Source organism: Dermacentor albipictus, chromosome 1, assembly GCF_038994185.2.
Source record: "Dermacentor albipictus isolate Rhodes 1998 colony chromosome 1, USDA_Dalb.pri_finalv2, whole genome shotgun sequence".
NCBI classification, from domain to species: domain Eukaryota; kingdom Metazoa; phylum Arthropoda; class Arachnida; order Ixodida; family Ixodidae; genus Dermacentor; species Dermacentor albipictus.
This window is the reverse complement of record NC_091821.1, coordinates 148,766,477-148,787,134: the sequence shown is the minus strand read 5'-3', so window position 1 is coordinate 148,787,134 and position 20,658 is coordinate 148,766,477. Positions and strand designations below refer to the sequence as shown.

The window sequence follows — 20,658 nt, the reverse complement described above, 5'->3', positions numbered from 1 at the left end:
CAAATTTAATTTTGTGTGATAACATAGACGCCACTATTTCCCAATTGTGGTGCTTACTGTGCATTAAATGTAAGCTAAACGCGGTTGTCCTCATCGAGCTGCAGTGCGCGTAGCCAGTGGATTCGTGGTGGTACCCTGTGGGGGCTGTGGTATCTACGCTACATAGCAGACCGCAGCTACGAATAACAGCCACGTATGGGAATCTTCTTTAATACGAAATAATGTGTCCAGAAGAGATGGAGGAGCAGGCTTCTGTTAAAACGAGAGTATTTGAGAGAAAGGGGACTTGAGCTTGCGAGCTCCATGCACTGCATACAATAGCGAAACTTGGCTGAGATGTTCACAGCAGCATATGCTACCCGCGAAATATGTTATTTAACCAAGCCCGAGGGGAGGTTCAGGGCCTCTTTAAGGTTAATAACAATGAACCGCCATATGAACTCAGTGGTAAGGATTTATTGCACAATACTTACAGCCGTCGTTTTGCATCCAAGATAAATTTATTATTGCCAAGCATTTAATAATTACGCTTCACAAGCTCTGCCACTTACTGCTATATCCTTTTGCAGTTATGTACCACTGCACATAAAGTAATTCACTGGATATAAAGTATCACTATTTTCATTTAAAAGAGCTCTCAAAGCCTTTTTTTCTAATACATGATCTCAACCTGTGTAACAATCGTTCCGGTTTTGTTTTTTCCCCCTATTTTATATGTATGTATTTTGAACAGATGTATTTGTATCTTTCATCTTTAGAAGTGCTTCACCTTCTTAATCTTTTGCACAGTATTGCTGCCTTCTTCATGTAAGTTTGCAATTGTAAACTTGATTGCAAGTCCTGTTGCAGTTCTTGGATTACGGGACCTTAGTCTTTAATGCCATATGACCCCTGAGGTATTTGAATTAAATAAATAAATAAATACATAAATATTTTTGTCTATATTACACTCAGGTCACATGGGCAATTGTGATCTTGAATCATCCCGATCGATCTCAATCATGATCAAAAGTGCCCATGTGACACTGGCATATTAGAACAAATAAATAAAAACAAACTTTAGCACTACCGAACCAGACACACACACCCACAATTATGCCCCTTCCTGGCTGTCGCAATGTTTTGTTGAGGAAAATGTTTGAAAATTTTTCTCAAATGTTCAAAAATCAACACTTATGCTAGTGACACTCATAAATGTTCGAATTATGGCCAAAGGCTCTCGCGCATTGCTCATGCTGAGGGAATCGTCACATTTTTCGCCTAGGTTGAAAGTGATGGTTACTTCACTGATAGTTCACGAGTATGCACTATGCCACGAATGGCATTTAAGTTTTAATGCCACTAAGCATGTCCATGTGGCACCCCGCGAATGACGTTAAAATTTAGGGCATTAGCAATTAACGTCATTTTCTGTGCCCGTGTGGCACGGGCATAACTTTGCCCACCACTCCAGAGCAATGCAGAGAGGGCTGTCACCCACACAGAGAGCAATGCAGATAGGGCTGTCACCCACACAGAGTTGCGAGAAGACTTTCTGCACGTGCACTTAAATGCGGAGACGCCAGGTGGATACTGATGATGGCCAATGTTACCTAATATATCAAACTATTGCAACAATCATTGCCGCACAAAGAAGATACTGTGACACTGAGTATTCGCTCCATCATAATACCATTAACGTGAATCGCCGCTACATACACGTGAGAACTAGGTGAGCTACAGACAACCAAAAATATGTTCAAATCTTGGCGACATTTCTGAGACAAATTTGACGGCACTACGCTAGTCAGACAAAGCGCTAGCACGCACTGATTTCCTTCTTCAGTAGTGATGTTCGGTTTGTCAGTGCGAAGTAGAGCACACGACAACTTGGGTAGAAAGAAATTTGATCTTGCACAGCTGCTAATATTTCCCACTTCAGACCGCCAACAATTTGCACGACCACAGTTTATGAGAATGGAAGAAATATGCAGTGCATACGCTGGCATCGGGCTCTGGGGCATCCGTGGGTTCTAGGATGATCCTAGACGCGGGCTCTGAGTCATCCCGCACAGGAGCTGCAATAAGAGCATAAAGAATTGCGTAATGAAAACAAATAACTGTCGCTTCAAGGGTTCGCTCGCTTTCTTACCAAAACGGGAAACTCTAATCGTTCCACCCGCATTGGCGCTGTGCTGCAGGCGCTTTCTCGGTCGTGTGTCCGCAGTTTCCTCATCATCTTCCAAGCCCCGCTTTGGCTCCTTGGCAGGCTTGTATTAAAGGATAAAAATATGCAAAGGTCTTCGTGATGGCTACTTCAAAAACACATCAACAAACTAAAACACAAGATCCTCAGCTTACCTTGTAATTTAAAAGCTCCCCGACGTCCATTTCCAAATACTCATAGATGATTGCGCCGAAAACCAGAAACAAAGCAGTGTTTTTATACTAACATATTTTTAGTATTACGCAGAAAACGTTTAAGTACATTGCTGTCTGCAAAAAATAAGTAAAATATTTTGAAAAATTAACTTTTTTTAAAATCTGGAGTTTCAGGTTTTATGAGCATAGTAATCAATGGCTGTCTTCTGGTTGTTGTGTTCGGGTGTCGGGCTCTGAGCAATGTTAGTAGTTTTCTCTTATTTTATGCGCGATGCTCGTTCTGCATTCAGTTTTGCTTGATCTGTGGTAAGACACTGAGTGTTGAGTTTGTTTTGTTGAATGTGCTCAGTTCGTAGTTTTTGTGAACCTAGTGCGACCGGCTCGTTCAACTTGCCATCATGTTAGGCCTAGGCGCGGTGAAGTGCGCCCGCAAGTGCGAGGTGCGTTTTCCGCAAGAAACCAAACGTGGGCTTGCCTTGCGAACTTGCCGTTAAGGGAAGCGAAAGCGCACTGTAATTCTCACATGCTTGACACGCGGTAAGTGTGAATATTGTACTAAAAATACGCAGGAGTAAAGCGTGCTTTTTACACTGCGCATCCGTTTATGCAGTGGAATTGTGGAATCAAGTGAGATTCTTTTGTCTAAGTTTTGTGCATTGTTTCGCATGTTTGCTCGTGCCCGCCCCTGCGAGAACACAAAACTTGCTGGTGACGGAACAGAGCTTGCCTGCAGTGTTGATGCATCCGTGATTTACCTCGTGTTCGCAGTTGAACCGTTGGTGATGCTTGCGAGTAACAGGTTGTCGGAAAGCTCAAGCACCTAATAATGTTCATGTATATTCCCGCGACCGCTGAGTTGCCTTTCGCTGTCCCTGAAACCCTTGCGTGAATGCGATTTCGCTTGAGAGGTTGCGTGTGCAAATTTGATAGTAAAGGCCCCGTATAATTCCGTCGTTCTACTGAACCAATGCCACCGTTTGTGTTGTTAATTTTTAACTGCCATTTGAAAAGTAAATATATTTATTGGCGCATTCCTGTGTGTTTAAATCCAGGATCAGTTTTTGTTATTAGGATTGCCTTTGAAGCCAACTCGCCCTGTGATGTCGGTACTGTTGTTTAAATTTTGTTTGTTTGGTAATTATATGGTACAAATGCTACAAACTAAAGATGCTGTCGACGCGCAAAATTTCATTTTGTAAATTTTAATGGGCATGTCACCGGGCAAGGGAGCGAAAGCTTCTGTCGGGAATTGAGCAGATGTGCAGCCACTTGCATACATTTGTCTAGGCGCGTGAAAAGTTATCCTACATAGGTGTTAGACAACGAAACAAAAATTAGCAAGAAAATAAGAACTGGAGTTTAAGGTACACAACAGCTGATCTGACAAAAAAATAGACCACACTCGCGCATGCTCTTGACGGGTTTCGAGGTGAGAACGCTAACTGTAGTGGCAAGAGCAAGTTATGCTATGAAAATTATTTCGTCATGCTCAACGTTTCAAGGCAGTGCCTTTGAAGCGGAGCACGACGCCCGCGGCCGCGGAAATTTATGCGTTATACGTCCTGCGCAACTCCATGCCTTTGACGGCAGGTGCCACTAATCGTTACCAAGTACGAAACAATTGGGAATGGTCCGGCAACAATGTGAGCCTATTCCTACTCAAAAGGCACCGTGTACGAGGCCCCGGAGAGCGGGAGGCGGCCGAGGCTAGCGGAATCACGTAAAGCTCCCTCCTAGTTTTTTGTTCCCCTTCCCCATATTCACAATGGTGGAGTGAACCAACACCACCTAGACAAGAGAGTTCTCTAGAGGGTGTTGAGCGAACCCGATGTGTACAGGGTTGCTGGCAATATGCAAAAAGTCTACACTTTCAATTTTCTTAAGCAAAGATGTTTCCTTGTACGAGCTGCATTTGGCATACATCAATTGCTCCCCGATTGCTTAGTGTAAGTTTATCTTTGCATATATTTATCGTGAAGCTATTTTCCATATATAGGTTGTTTCATTGAATTCAATAGGCTACAATTTCTGAATGAATGCCTATCAATCAACCTTTACTATAACTTGTATTCTAAATTTTGTAAAAGAAAGATACCTGCTTGAAGATTACAAACCTTAGTTGCTGTTTCTTTATAGACCAGTATTTCCAGAAGAAAGTTGAATTTACCATTTGCTTTGATCTCGTACTGGCTCGGTGGTTGAGGTTATGTGCTTGCTGTTTGGCCACAATGCGAGAAGATTTTTCTTAGGTTTAGGTGTACGGTAAAGTTCGAGTGCCTCTCCTCCTGCATCTCTCATGGTCTAGCTATTGCCCTTGGAGGTAAGGTCCACTCTGTTAATGAGCATTGCTGTGAGTGGGTTATTCAACTTAGTGTAACTCATGGGCAGCCATATGAGAAAATCGCTTGCTTTAGAGCATACTTTTCAGCAAGTAAGTTGGCGAGGGTGCTTTATTTGTCCTTGGGGCATAACCTCAGTTGAAATGATTCAGAGATAAAATGCAGTGTAGTCGAAAACTACACAATGAGTGTTTTAAAGGAAATGACTCCTTCCATGTGTCTTGATTAGTTTCCTTCATGGCCCCAACTTGTTCCATTGCATTTCAGATTTTGGGTTTACTTCATGCTCGGCTCAAGCTGTAGTAATCAGTTGTGTTAGCCAGGTTTAATGTTGCCCTTTAAGAACGAAACCTCTGTAAAGCCATTTCAATGTATATTTTGGGGGATGGTTTTCAAGTGTTGGGAAAGTTTCATGTGTGCTGTGTATGAAATTGAACTGTGCTGCTGAAGTGGTGCTTAAGAAGGGGGAGTGCACACATTAATAGCTGCACTGCATTGAAATTGCAGGCCTGCAAAGCAGAGCTTATAGCTGCTGCATACAACTCACTAAAAGTACTCATTTAACTGCATAGTTATGGTGTGATTGAGATTGGGACTCTGTGGCAGGAACGCATTAAGTGATTTAAACCTGCTTAGCACAAAGTTCTGTTTGGGTAAGGGGCAGTTCTACACTTGTGCTTTGTTCAAGTGCTGTGGTCAGTGCAGTAGCTATGCTTTTCAGTCATTGCTCTGTTGTTGGTAGCTGCTGAAGCACTACACAACTATAAGAAACATGCAATGTGATTGCATAGAATCATTTAAAGGCCAACTGCAGCGAAATTTTCAACCGCTTAAAGAGCCCAATGTCAGATAATTTAGACATGCAGTAGCCTCTGTGCAAAATGTTATGCATACAGGTCAATCCATCAAAAAGAGGTCGCAAAAGTCGGTGTTTTTCATACCGAAACCGAAAAAAAAAAACAATACGAAAAACTCCGCCGTTATGGCCCGGGGGAAGTGACGTACGCCGTAATAACCCAGGGAAAATGACGTACAGTGAAGAATGTGAAGAACCAGCGCCCGTGCAGTCTGGGTTCTATTCTGGACATTCCGACATTTTCTTCGATGCGTGACGTAGACGCGACGTGTACTAACTAGCGCTGATGGGGTCCCCGTTTTGCTTTCGTAACGTGACGCAAACTTGACGTTTTGCCTAAGAAACTGAAATGAAGACACTGAACCTAAGGTTCTCAGTAAAGCAAAACAGTTTTCCTCTGCAGTAAAAATAAAGCAGCTAGCTCAAAGCGCATGATTATTCCGTCGAAAGCGCCTCTCGCTTGTGTCGTCTGCCTCATTAGCTGGGTGCGTGTCCCCGGGAAGCGTATTTACAATTAATTGAGACAACGTGTTATTATTTCGCATTATTGACGCGCCTCCAGGACACCAAAGCGGCAACTGGAACATCAAAGCTGGAACCCGGACTGGTCCGTGGGTTGGGGCTCGCCGAGGCCTGCGCGTGCCAGGGGTGTATAAGATTTTCCGTCCGCTCTCGCGGACAGCCAATTTTTTAATGCGAACACCCCCTGCCACGCTTCTGCCTCCGCGGCCCCAACCCACGGGCCGCCCTGCTTCCAGCTTTGATCCCCCCGCTACCCCTTGGGTGCCCTGGAGATCCTGCGCCGCCTGCATTATTATAACCTCAGGTGCTCTCCTGAGGCCTCCGGTTACGCTGCCCTGCTGGAGCAGTGCGTGTAAAAAACGCAATCTATCGTCGTGACGAAAAAAGCGACCCGCGCCTATACAATGCCAGTCAGAACCTTGCACCTTCAGACACAGCGACCACCAAATGGGGCGTCCGTGCCCACAGGGGCGGCACCTCACCGCGCGGGCAGCCAGCGGCGGAGCGTAAACAAACTCGCCGCACTCCGCAATGCCACGAGACGTTCATTTGAGTGATCGCCAGCCGTTTGTGCGAAGGCGCAAGTAAGAGCGTGCGCGACAATCTGGGGGCTTTTGCTCCTTGAATATGACTTTGCCTAGGCACCAAGGAGGAGGTTTTCTAGCGCGTGTTGTAGGTGTTTGGCCCTAGGCGTGCCGGCATTGCGTAGCGGGGTCGACTTTGTTTACGCTCAGCAGCTGGCTGCCCGCACGGTGAGGCAGTGGGCGCGGACGGCCCCATTGGCGATCACTGCCTGAAGGGGCAATGTTCTGACTGGTGTTGTATAAGTTGCGGGTCGCTTTTTTCGTCGCGTCGATAAATTGGATTTTTTGCTCTTAGACAGAGGTACAGCCTTTGGGGTGTATATCTGCCACAATAATCGTCATCTGCCTTGCTTGCGTTTCCTTTCTTGAAAACGCCACGCCCGCTACTTTCCTGTCGGGAATGCTATGTCATGCTGATAACACGCATGCCATTCGTTACTTGGAAGTTACCGTTACCGGGCTCGCCGCGTTAAAGAAAGGAAATGCGGACAAGACAGATGACAATTGTTGTGTGGCAAAAGGGTGTAATTTTGTTTGAGTGTACAATCGCTGCTCCAGGAGGGCATATGTAACAGGCAAACGGAGGCCCCAGGAGAGCACCTGAGCAGGCGGCGCAGGATCTTCAGGGCACCCAAGGTGTAGCGGGGGGATCAAAGCTGGAAGCACGGCCGCCGAGGCCTGCGCATGCCAGAGGTGTATAAGATCGGCTGTCGCGGACAGCTAATTTTTTTATGTGAACACCCCCTGGCACGCTTCGGCCTTCGCGGCCCCAACCCACGGACCAGTTCGGGTTCTAGCTTTGACGGCGTTTTATGCCTCCGTTCTGTTGTCTCCGTTCCGTCTTATGTCTGCGTTGCCGCTTTGGTCTCCTGGAGGCGCCGCCAATAATGCGAAATAATGACAAGGTGTTGCAATTAGTAAAAAAAAACACGATTGAATAAATATAATTACGTCCAGCCGCCAATTTGTGACGCTAAAGTCAGCACTACCGCGCGCCGCGACACTTTTTAATATATGCGGCCCAGGCTCTACTACGGTCGCTACGCTCCCACAGACATTGACATCACAGATGTAAATAACATCTGTGATGTTATTTACAGGGTACATCGTAAGGCGCGAGAAAGGTATGATCCGCCACGACTAACTTAGCACGAGCGCCGCAGGTGCGAGACAGTTTGTCCGACACAGCGGTCGCCAAATCGTGCGTCAAGCCTGTTTCACATGCAAGCGATTGAGCGAATGGAGCGAACAGCGGCGCGGCGCTGCGAAGCTTTTCGCGAGGTTTCGTTTCACATGCATTGCCGCCGCGCGTTTTCCGCCGCTGCGAATATCGGTGTTGCTGGCAAAAAAGACGGGACTTTCAGCCAGTTTCGGTAGTTTGCGACTACCAGTATAAGTATGGCTTTGTCCCTGCCGCTCAAATATTTATTTTATATATACATATCCTGCGCTTAGCAATTATCAATTCGCTGAAATGCTCTCTTGGCATGTCGCCCGTACCACGTGTAGCAAGTAAATAAACATCCTCCTATGCGCAGGCTTTCCCGCGATAGTCATCCACTGGTCACTTGTCGAGACGCGAAATGACGCGTTCGGAAGCGGTGCTGCCGCTCTGCCGCTGCGACGAAATTCCAACTTGCCCGAACCTCGTCGCTCCCGCCGCTAGTGCCGCCGCCGCCGCTCGAAACAGATTTCTGCCGCGCGGCGGCAGGATTCGCGAGCATTTTCGCTTGCATGTGAAACCGGCTTCAGTGCCCGCTGCGTCACCTATTTTACAGCGCCAACAGCCAGCGTCCGAGCGTAAACAAACTCGACCCCACTACGCAGTGCCAGCACGCCTAGGGCCAAACACCTACAACACGCGCTAGGAAACCTCCTCCGTAGTGCCTGGGCAGAATTATATAAGGATCAAAAGCCCCCAGATTTTCTCTCTCGCGCCTGCGCACAAACGGCTAGCGATCCCTCAAATGAACGTCTCGTCGCAATGCCGGTATGTCTAGGGAACAAACGCATGCAACACGCGCTAAGAAACCTCTTCCGTAGTGCCTAGGCAGTCGCATATTCGAGGAGCGAAGGCCCCCACATTTTCTCTCTCGCACCCGCTCTTAAGCCCCAACCAGACGTACGCGTTGGAACGCGTCCGCACGCCCTGCGCTCGACGTCGCGTCGCGCCCGGCGGAGAAGAGGGCGCGCACCCAAACGATGCAGGAGTCGCCGCGCGCTCGTCGCGGCGATTCAAGGCGCGACGAGCGCTTAACGCTACGCTTAACTACGCTTAACGGTCACGTTAAGTAATGTGCTAAAGATGGCAATAGCACGCAATAAGTTTTAACTAAAAGCGTGCTGCCGCGTACCAGCGCGTACGTCTGGTTGGGGCTACACTCTTAAGCAAAATTACACTCTTTTGCCACAATAATCGTCATCTGTCCTCTGCATTTCATTTAACGCGGCGAGCCCGGTACTTTCCAGTAACGAACGGCATGCGCGTTATCAGCATGACATAGCATTCCCGACAGGAAAGTAGCGGGCGCGGCGTTTTCAAGAAAGGAAACGCAACCAAGGCAGATTATTGTTGTGTGGCAGAGATACACTCGATAGGGTGTAACTTTGCCTACACTCACTCTTAAAAAAATTACGCTCTTTGGCGCGTATCTTGTCCCACAACAATAATCGGCATTCGTGTTGCCCGCGTTTCCTTCCTTTAACGCTGCGAGCCCGGTACTTCCCAGTCACGAACGGCATGCGCGTTATCAGTGTGACGCAGCATTCTCGGCAGGAAAGTAGCGAGCACCGAGTTTTCAAGAAAGGAAACGCAAGCTAGGCAGATGACGAATATTGTTGTGGGACAAATATACACCCCAAAGGGTGCAACCGTTTCAAGAGTGTATAAGCCGAGACCACACGAACGCTTGCGGACGCGCCTCGCGAGTAATGGCGGTTTGCATCCACAAAGACGCGCGACAGCGTGCGCTCACTGGGCTCACTCGCAGACGCCTTGGCAGGCGCCACTTCGAACTTTGCTATCGACAGTGTTTCAAAATGCTTCGATATGTATAAACGTAATCGTTACATTTTTATAGCTAAAAAGGAAAGAACCACTTTCTTCCATCATATAAATCTGCTTCATGGGGGGTTGAACGTTCCGTGCCGTAGCTGCGTAGCCAGGCGCGCCGACGCGAGGCAAACCACGCGGGCGATAAGAGAAGCTCTTCCCCGAGATCGCGCCGCGTTTCGACGCGTACGAGCCATGTCGCACCGTCAGCGCATGCGTGGGCGCGTGAACGCGAGCCTACATGTGGTCTGGGCTACACTCTCGCCTGCGCAGAAACGTCGAGAGACGCCACGCCCCGCTATACCTACTAGAAATTGTCAATACGCCCCCGGGAAATGGGAATGAGTCATCAGATGTTGGCGCCAACGCGCTTTTCTACATTGAGACAACATACGCGACCTACCGGTGGTAGCGCACGTTCTAGGCCACGTTATCGCTATCTTGCGAAACCTAAGTGACTCAGCCCGACTCGGCTGACTGAGAAACGGCCGAAATCGCCTGTAGCGTTGCGCGCGCCAGAGGTATCCGCTTGCGCGACGCAAGCGCCGGCGCTGAAATCTTTTTCACTAGGGACGTTTAGCGTGTCCGGTATTCGGGCAAGCGCGGGCGGTTTTCCGGTTTAGCGGGGGCGTCAAGGTGAGCGGCCCGATCGGTGGCGCCAGCTGGTGGCGCAAAGCTCAACCACACAAACACACAGCTAATTACTGTATTCTGCTTAGCTGCTGGGGTAAATTTTCGACAGTGGCGTAATCGTGTTCACAATTACGCCGCTGCCAAAAATTTGCACGAGTGGCGAAGCAGGATATGGTGAGTTACGGCAGTTTTAGCTATGCGTTTGTCTGGTTGAGCTCTACAACACCAGGTGGCTTCACCGCTCACGTTTACGCCCCGATCATCCGGTAATCCGCCCAAACCGCTCCTGTTTACCGGAATAGCGTACAAGCTAAAAGTCTCTATTAACAAAATTTGTTGATGGGCTACTGGTTCATGCTTAAAGCGCTTGTCCCGTGCTTCTGTGTCTATATTCTGTCCCGTATTAGAATTGTGCCGACCAGTACTCAGTTGTTCAGCATCACCTGTTCATTTCGTTGCTTACCCGCACCGCGTGAGGAGATTTCAAGACGCCGCCTAACGTACATTCCTTTATATAAATGAAAAAAGACGCCGTTGTCATAACTTATGATTGTACGAAAAGGCATTAATCTTGATTACAATACGAATGCAACAGTGAAAAGTGGACAACGTTGCAGAAAGTTTGCTATGTTCAAGCACTATTATTTCATATAAACGCGTCCTTTTAAAAAATGATGGCTCAAAACAAATGCCAGCACCACCCGAGGGCGATGCAAATACTATGAGCATGCGTTATGAACATAAGATTTTCATGTTGCCAAACGATGGGGAAAATGTGGCGATACGCACTCTCGGTCGCCATTGCATATGGCTGCTCATTAGCATAATTCGCGTGGCTCGTCGCACCACAAATTATGGCGGAAAATCTTGCAATGGCGGCCCAGCGTAACGTCACGCAACGTCATATTGACGTTTACGAAACGGTCCGTCATGTGACGCTTCCCACAGCATATTCCTTCAGCCAATCAGCAAGCTGGCCGGGAGGCTATCTTGGATAGCCACCACACATTTGCCAAATTGCAGATGCATTGCACTGGCTTCTGTACGCTACCGCTCACTTTCTTTTTGAAGCGCTAACGTCGCTATATAGCTGCCAATGGCCAGAAAAATGTATTATTCAATAAAATTTGCAGCTCCACGTCATGTTTCGTCATCTTGATGAAAACACAAAATTGCATTTTGCAAAATCCGTTTCCCAGTGCAAGTTTCAGGGCACGTGAGCTCTCAACAGCCAACCAGAGGGTCAACATGGCGGATAATGGCGACCGTTCAGCCGCCATGCTTGTCGAGAATAGAGCTTCTGAGGCCGAATCTTACAACGGTTCGGACGGGGAACGGTTCACTTGGCCTCATCTGAGTGTTCAAAATTTTACTTGCTTCAGAGGCCGTCAGAGACAGTGGGGTGGCACCGCAAATTGTCGCCTCACGCATTTGTCAATGATTTCCAAAGCGAACCCGTCTTTGGCAGAGAGCGGAACCGGCGAAGGGGTAGTCCGCTTTGGGTTCCGTTGCTGTGGCTTGCGACTCTGGCCGCGCGCAGCGGTTGCGCGACCCCAGAGACGCGGGCGTCGCGCGCGCGTGCGTTGGTTGCTTTGGAGGCTATTACTTTGTTGTCTGCTTGGCATTGCTCTTTCGCTGTCGACCACGGCTGGAAGTGCGATACGCGTTCGAAGAAACGCCGGATAATGAGTTGCACCGCCCTTGCCGGCTTTCTAAGTAGATTTTTTGCAGGCTACGCTATCAACTGGAGGAGACTCGATTGCAAGCGTACCAGCGGTCATTCCACACAGATGAAGAAATTGCGTGCTGCGGTTCATCGCCACCGTCCTGCAGCTCCCAAAGGTCGGTCGGAAGCGAAGTATTCATCGGAATGGCCTCGATCTCTGCTGCCGATACTGTCCACGAAGTTGCTCTCGCAATTACTGTGTTGGCCGGTAGAAGGGCTGGGTCAACTTTCCCGTGACCGCTGCTTCAAAGCCAATTCCAAGGAAATATTTGCATGGTGAGATCGAATCCCCAGTGCTATCGTCAGCGTGAATAGCTCGCAGATCTCCATTCAGCAATTCAGAAGCGTTTAACCTAGGCTAGTCCAGCGCTTCCTTCGTTTGGCTGATAAAACTGTAGTCAGGGCGGGAAGATATTGTGGGGAAATTCTTATTTGGCTGCCCTTTTTTTCTCTGGTTCGGGAGTGCCGCACTTTGTTCCTCAATTTCACGGCACAGCGCGCACCGTCAACACCACGATCTTTGATTTCACGTAGGCAATGCAGTGCCCGCATATCGTAATGGTCATTTCAAGTTCTGTTGCTTCCATCACGCGACGCGCCGTGGGGCAGATCGCAGTTACAGCGGCAGCGCGGCGGCGAACGAGTCATGTCCTAGCCGATGACGAAGTGCGAGAAAAAAAAAGGAAAATTTATATAGTCAGCTAGTTAAGGTGGTCCTAAGTACCAGGTCGCGGTTTTGTCGGCTCGCTACTTAGGAAGTGCTGGCAGTGCATTCCTGTTGCGTGCATCGTGCAAGCCCCTGGTAGCAGACGACACAGCGTTGCGCTCTGCCAGCTCATTTGCGCTTGCGATACCACCTGTCGCCTGAGAATGGAAATAATGACATTAATAAATTCTGCATTGCGTAAACGCCCGGCACCACACGTTTGTGCTTTAGAACTTGCCGTATAATATTTAATTTATATATTATATTTAATTAGCAAGCAGAAACATTCTGCAGTTCCGCGACTAGCTCGTCATATGATGACGTACATTTCAGAGGTAGCACCCTCTCGTCTATTGGTCGCGTTCTCCCCTTCCACCTCTGGCATGGGAGTGGCACATTTAGTGACGTAAAGGCTCAACCAGACGTACGCGTTCCAATGCGTCCGCACACGCCGCGCTGACACGACGTCGCGTCGCGCCCGACGGAGGAAGAGGGCGCGCACCCAAACGATGCACGAGTTGCCGCGGGCATAGAGTTTCCTACAAAATTACTAGAGGAAACTGGCGCTGCAGTCGTTGTCCTACCATGAGAATGATGGGAAGTACATGGATTTGTCTGATCTTCGTGCTTATGGATTCAAACGTTCTTGTGGCTTTGTATATTACGCTATATAAATCTTATTGTCGTATATTTCAGCGCAATCTATATTCTTCGAAGTGCAGAAGACGCCAGGAACGCGTACAATTGCTATTAAATGCAACGATTGAGCTTGTCTATGTGCCCAAATCGAAACGCGCCAAGCGTCTCTAGCCTCTCAAAGCACTGGCATGCCCGCGATAAGTTCATAAGTGGGTTTCATTCGCTTGTCGATACATGCATCCGTGGCTTAATGGTTTCTATGTCAGGCTTCTGTTCTAGAGTCCCTGTGTACGAATCCTGCCGTCGGGCAATTTTAATGATGTTTATTTAATTATTTATTACGCAATAAACTGTTGAAAATGACGCGTTTACAAAGTCACAAAGCTGTTTGAAGCCAAAAGGACGAAGTTTAGGCAAATCCATGTACTTCCCATAATTCCCATGCTGGGACAACCGCTCCCATTGGAGTTCACGTAGACACTAGCGCCAGAGTTCCCTCTAGTAATTTTGTAGGAAACTCTATGGCGCGGAACGCGCCGAAGGAAACGCAGTGAGCGTCTTTAGACACGTTAACGCCAGGCGTCATCTAAATCAAGTCAAGCATGTGCTTCGACTTAAGTTGCATCTCTGCATACGGGGGTTAGAAACCATAGAGTTTCCTACAAAATTACTAGAGGGAACTCTGGCGCTAGTGTCTACGTGAGCTACAATGGGAGCGGTTGTCCCAGCATGGGAATTATGGGAAGTACATGGATTTGCCTAAACTTCGTCCTTTTGGCTTCAAACAGCTTTGTGACTTTGTAAACTCGTCATTTTCAACAGTTTATTGCGTAATAAAAAATTAAATGAACATCATTTAAATTGCCCGGCGGCAGGATTCGAACACAGGGACTCTAGCACCGAAGCCTGATATTGAAACCATTAAGCCACGGATGCATGTATCGACAAGCGAATGAAACGCACTTATGAACTTATCGCGGGCATGCCAGTGCTTTGAGACGCTTGGCGCGTTTCGATTTGGGCACATAGACAAGCTCAATCGTTGCAATTAATAGCAATTGTACGCGTTCCTGGCGTCTTCTGCACTTCGAAGAATATAGACTGCGCTGAAATATACGACAATAAGATTTATATAGCGTAATCTACACAGCCACAAGAACGTTTGAATCCATAAGCACGAAGATCAGACAAATCCATGTACTTCCCATCATTCCCATGGTAGGACAACGACTGCAGCGCCAGAGTTCCCTCCAGTAATTTTTTAGGAAACTCTGAGCCGCGCGTCCCATAGAGTTTCCTTCAAATATTACTAGAGGGAACTCTGGCGCTGCAGTCGTTGTCCTACCATGGGAATGATGGGAAGTACATGGATTTGTCTGATCTTCGTGCTTATGAATTCAGGCGTTCTTGTGGCTTTGTATATTACGCTATATAAATCTTATTGTCGTATATTTCAGCGCAATCTATATTCTTCGAAGTGCAGAAGACGCCGGGAACGCGTACAATTGCTATTAATTGCAACGATTAAGCTTGTCTATGTGCCCAGATCGAAACGCACCAAGCGTCTCAAAGCACTGGCATGCCCGCGATAAATTCATCAGTGCGTTTCATTCGCTTGTCGATACATGCATCCGTGGCCTAATAGTTTCAATATCAGGCTTCTATACTAGAGTCCCTGTGTTCGAATCCTGCCGTCGGGCAATTTTAATGATGTTTATTTAATTGTTTATTACGCAATAAACTGTTGAAAATGACGAGTTTACAAAGTCACAAAGCCGTTTGAAGCCAAAAAGGACGAAGTTTAGGCAAATCCATGTACTTCCCATAATTCCCATGCTGGGACAACCGCTCCCATTGTAGCTCACGTAGACACTAGCGCCAGAGTTCCCTCTAGTAATTTTGTAGGAAACTCTATGGCGCGTCCCGTCGCGGTGGCGCAGTGTTGCTAGCTTGCCATGTTCAAGGCAATCTAGCCTTCGCTTAACGGCCATGTTAAGCAATGTGTTACATATTGCAAGAAAACACAATTATTTTAGCTTAAAATTTGTTTTTATATTTCAGAAACATATCTTACGACTCCTTGTAGGTCATTCAGATCAACTGCGACCTAATATGAGTATTGTGAGCCCGGCGAAACCTGCAGCATCATCGGCCTAGCATCACCAGGTACTGAAGCAGCTTGCCCGGGCTTGTCTGAACGTCGCGCGGAGAGTCGTTCCGGAAGTGACGTTGGCTTGCCGTGGTCATGTGAGGTCGTCATGATACTGACGCGAGCGGCAGCTTCCGGCGCGGGCGCAAAAATCCTAGCGGTTGTAGGTGTCCACGCCGCCGCGCGCCGACACGCGAAACAGCCTCCGCGCTTGACGCCGTACGCGCCCAGGCGTGGTGCGGCGCGTGCGGGCGCATTGGAACGCGTACGTCTGGTTGAGCCTTAAGCGACGAAGTGAACGGTTTGTTTTCCGAACCGTTATAACATTATGTTAAATTCCAATGGCGGAGTCAGAGCAGCCGATAGACTCCGCGAGCGAGCACTCGACTCAGGCGTAGAGCAACCCCTCCAAATCCGCGAGTGGAACACAACCTGCGCCGCCGGAGCAAGGCGGAAGCGCAAATTCTATCGCCGAGTTACCCAGGATACCTTGCGTGTTGTCATTTCCTTCCGCTGTTTGATCCCAGCACCGCCGCACCGGTCACTTATCTCTTTAGCGCCGTTCACCTGTTTTTTTTTTTTTTTAAGTGCGGAATGGATATCTTGCCAAGCGTGCAGCAGCTTTTGCTTCCTCGCGAGTCGTGACCGGTGGCGCCTCCCAGCAGACAAACATGGTAAAGGAAATACGTCACGCAGAGTTCCGGTCCACTCCGCCGATTTTGGCGGAGCATCGTTTTCTGCTCCACGGAGTGACTCCCGCTCTGAATCCCCTCCGACTCTCTCATTGGAGCACCTTACTCCCGCCCTCACTCTGTCATTGGGACAAACTTGCTCCGAAACTAGCAGAAAAACTTGCTCCGACTCCGCCATTGGAATTATTAGTGCTTTAGCTTGGCGTTGTTACGCTTCGCTTAGCAGCCAAGCGGAGCGGAAGCGCGAATGCGCCCTCCGCTTAGCCGCTAGCGGAGCGACAAACACGGTCCGCCACATGAGGTCCGCTTACAAGCTGCCTGAGCGGAGCTGGCTGCGCAGCACGTTGGCTAGCGTTGACGTCAGAAAGGATTGGATGCAGGAAGCAAGCTCATTGGCTGCCACGTGGTTCCCCAAGACGGCGCTTTATTTTCCACTGCACAAAATGGACTAGTAACGCGTTACAAGCACACGTCTACATACTTCATGGACGAATAAGTTCTTTATATATACGTTTTACTGTGTATAAGTGATGAATGGGGCGTTTTTATTTTCTTTCATTACCCTGAATTTGGCCAAAGGGCGCTGCAACTACGAAAGGTCCGCTCCGCTACGCTAAACGTGTAACTTAAAAACGCGAATATCGCCCGCCGCTCCGCTGTGGCTTAGCGGGGCGACTCGGAGCGGAGCGTACGGTAAAGACGCTCAACACTCTATTCAGCGCTTGCTTTCTTTCGGGCGCGATCGGAGATCTTCGTTCGATACGCGTTCTGTTCAGATGCTGCAACTTCATAAAGTGACAGTATCCAAATTTTTGAGAACGGGGCGGAGAACAGCCAATCGGCAAGCGGTGAACTTCCCGGAAGTATACTTCCCTCGTTTGTCTTCTGCTTGCAGACAGTATACTACAAAACGAAAGGTTTCTGGTCTTCCAATGAATGAAATCTCAAGCATAAACACGTTTTCAAAAAGTAATACGTGTGTCTATAATTTATAACTAGTAGTTTCTCAGCGTCGTCCGTAGGTGGTGTCGCGCACAGCGAGAAAAATAAAAACTACGGGAACAGTGGCGCGCTATTTAAGAGTCAACAACATTCTAGTGGCTCGCTGGCACCCGATGATGGGGTCGAGTTCCCCGCACAACCAACGCACTATTTGTTTCGCGAAACGAAAGTGACGCTGGAATTCGCCTTCTGCCATTTCTTCAAACGCGTTTCGCACTTCCATTGCACTCGTTCCTCCTCAAGCAACGCCAATGCAGCAACCGAAGTTCCCATCGCAAGAGCCTTTTTCTTGAATTAAACTGTGGATTGGATCCGAACGCGCCATTCCGCGACCGAAACCGCCGTTTTGATACAATCCACCACACGCGCCAAACGAAGCCGGTCTCGTACGAGCGTCTGATCGCTCCAAACTTCCCAACTCCCGTCGCGTTTGGCGTCTCGCAGACGACGTGCTCGGTTGCAAGATGACTGACAGGAGCGTGTCGTCATTTTGACGTAACCAAAAACGGGGCCGCGCCCTGCGGCGTCGGCGCGGAGTAGGCCAATTGTGCGCGCCGAACAACGATCTCCGATCGCTCCCTTGTATTCCGTTCCGGTTATCAGTGAACAGGTCACGCACGTCTGCTAGCTACAGGGTTAATATACTTTGTTAGCTGCTTCATGCACTGTGACAACGCTGTTGCGCGCCCGCGATTTTTTTTTTTTTATGTCATGTATTCTCAGAATCCAGGCTGTTTTTTTTTTTTTTTTTTCCTATCTGGATGTCTAAGTTGCACAGCAGGGCCTCGATGCGTTCTGCCTCCGCTCGAAGAAGAGCGCATTGGGGTGGCCAAGCTAAAGGTGCAGTATAGTCTGGCACGCAGAGGAGGAGGAAAAATGTATTTTGACAAGGAATTTGGGACCTCCCAGGCCCCCTGGGTCCCCGCATGACCCCACTGCACTCAAGCGTTCATGTTCAACACATCCATGATGCTGGCAGCTCGGCTGGCGGCGATCTTCTGCCTTGCCGGGACCATGGAGCGTAGTGAGAGGTTTGGAGTGGTACCGGCCCTCCGGGGGGAAGAGAAGCCGGGCAAGCCAGGAGTATATGGGTGAGGTTTGCTTTCGGCGCATTGCACAGAGGGCAAGAAGGTGGGATGGGTCGGTAGTGGGATAGGAGGGATGGAGTAGGTAGCGTGCGTGTTTGCAGATGGCGCCATAAGTGTTGCTCCCAGGTAGTGAGGTAGTGAGCATTCACAGTGAGGTCAGCAAAGGTACACGCACTCTCTCTCGAGAAACCCCCCATGAGGTCCACCTTTGCCCGGTTTCTCAACCCTTGGGCTAAAGAATCGGCGGCCTCATTGCTGGGGTTTCCCGAGCGCGTAGGCACCCAATTGAGCTCAGCGCTGCGGGAGAAGGGAGGGCTGTGGGTCAGTATGAAAGGTGGCAGGGTGAACTCTGCCCCTAGCATAATTCAGCAGTGCAGTTTTACAGTCACTCAGGATGTAGGTAGCACTGGAGCTGCCGAGCGCTAGCACAATAGCACTTTTCCGCTTCCTCTGGATCTGTTCCCGGGGGTAGTTCCTGTATTAAGGGAGGGGTGTTCGGTGTGTAAACAACCGCTGTGGCTCCATGCTGATCACGTGCAGCATCTACCCATATTGCATTCTGTTCATTGCCGTATGTTTTTGAAGGGCTGCTGCTCTGGCTTTTCGTCACTCACGGTTTTGGTTGGGGGCGCATGTTACGGGGGAGCGGCCGAATGCGTAGCGTTTGACGAATTGCCATGGGAAGGACTTTTAGGGAGTCATGATTAGCAGGAAGGCTAATTTGAAGTTTAGAAAGTATATGTCTTCCAGTAGGAGTGCTGGCTAATCGGAGGTAGTGTGCCTGTAGGTGTGCTTCAGTTAGTTCTTGTATAGTGTTATGCACACCCAACTCCACCAGGCGTTCATTAGTGGTGTTTTTGGGCAGACGGAGTGCTGCCTTGGTAGCTTGCCCGATTGTAGAATTTATTGTTTGGGTTTCGGTTACATTTAGGTTGAGGTAGGGGGTAGAATACAGTACTGTACTCATGGTAAACGCTTGTACCACTTGCAGAGTATCTGATTCACGCAGGCTGTGAGCTTTATTTGTTACTCTGCATATTAGCTGCATGGTGGCTGCTAGTGTGCCCTTTAAGCGTTTGATTGTTTCAGTATTTCTGCCATCTTGTTGCAGGTAGAGGCCCAGGATTCGAATGGTGTGGACCTGTGGACCTCCCTATTGTGCATGTAGATTCTGACAGGAGCATGATACAGTTTACCAAGAAAAGTTCAGATTTTCCTGATGAGCAGGTGACACTTACCATGGTGACCTCATCCTGTATTACCATTGTGGCTGTTTGCAGTGTTTCTTCGATTTGGGCATCTGATCCATATGTGGTCCACAGGGTGATATCATCTACGTACAGAGTATGGTCGAGATGCGGGATTTGCTGTAGCTTCCGTGCGAATGGAATAAGTACTGTATTGAAAAGGAAAGGGGACAGCACGGAGCCTTGCGGTGTGCCTACATTCGCTAGTGTGTAGCGGCACGTGTGAAGGCTGTCTACGCACATGCGGGCCGTTCGGTTTTGCAGGAAAGCCCCTATGTAATTGTATGATCGTTGGCCAACGCATAGGCATAACATAGCTTTTAGGATGGCCTCGTGGGTAATGTTTTCAGAGGCCTTCTTGAGGTCAATCGCCAGTACTGCTTTGGTGTGCATAGGTATGAGGGGGCCCATTATAGCTGTTGTGAATTGAAGCATGGCATCGTGCATGGATAGGCCAGATCGGAACCCAATAATTGAGTGTGGGTATTGACCGGTGTCTTCCATGTGGCCGTGCAGTCTAGCTAGGATGACTTGCTCAAAGAGTTTGCCTAAGCTAGAGGTAAGGGAGATTGGGCGCATATTTTCTGGTGTAACTGGTTTGTGAGGTTTGGGTATTAGAATAGCCCTTCCATGCATCCACTCCTCTGGCAGTGTGCCGCTCTGCCAATGCTTGTTGAAGATACTGGCCAGTCCTCGCAGGGCATGGTCATCGAGGTTTCTAAGAGCGGCGTTTGTTACGCTATCTTTGCCTGGCGTGGTGTTGAGGAGTCTATGAAGTGCCGCTAGGACTTCTTGTATAGTCATGTCCCTGTCCAGTTCAGTATTTGATGGGCCAGCGAACTCTGGTAAGGGATTCTAAGGGCTCGGCAAGGTGTGTATGCTCCCAAGTGTTTGTAGTAGCGCCGGCATGTCGTATTTATGGTTGTTAGTCGAGCGAGACTGTTTCTAGTATGTTGTTGGCTTTTCATGGGATCAATTAGAGGCTTTAAAAGATGCCATGCTCGAGCAGTACTGAGATCGCCTCTGAGACCTTTGCATATCTTCTGCCAATTCTGCCTACAA

The 20,658-nt window shown here is 48.7% G+C and overlaps 2 protein-coding genes across 20 annotated transcripts in view; one reads left to right on the top strand and one right to left on the bottom strand.

Moving 5' to 3' along the window:
* LOC135903008 (beta-catenin-like protein 1) overlaps positions 1–2,491 on the bottom strand; it is a 167,753-nt gene extending 165,262 nt beyond the window's left edge. The window contains exons 1-3 of one of the 2 annotated variants that reach the window (XM_065433363.1): positions 2,341–2,491; positions 2,132–2,249; positions 1,981–2,057 (exon numbers count right to left, since the gene is read on the bottom strand). In XM_065433363.1, the coding sequence (XP_065289435.1) occupies positions 1,981–2,057; positions 2,132–2,249; positions 2,341–2,370 (225 nt within the window). In that variant the 5' untranslated portion in view covers positions 2,371–2,491. The remainder of the gene's footprint in view (positions 1–1,980; positions 2,058–2,131; positions 2,250–2,340) is intronic. The other variant, XM_065433362.1, reaches the window with a different exon arrangement.
* Positions 2,492–2,541: 50 nt separating this feature from the next.
* Positions 2,542–20,658, top strand: part of LOC135903005 (zinc finger CCCH domain-containing protein 18-like) — a 221,885-nt gene continuing 203,768 nt past the window's right edge. For 8 of the 18 annotated variants that reach the window (XM_065433355.2, XM_065433346.2, XM_065433353.2 and 5 more), the window contains exon 1: positions 2,593–2,898. The gene's annotated coding sequence lies outside the window, so the exon portion shown is untranslated. Of the gene's footprint in view, positions 2,899–12,078; positions 12,190–20,658 lie in introns of all 18 variants that reach the window. The other 10 variants (XM_065433348.2, XM_065433350.2, XM_065433344.2 and 7 more) reach the window with 8 other exon arrangements.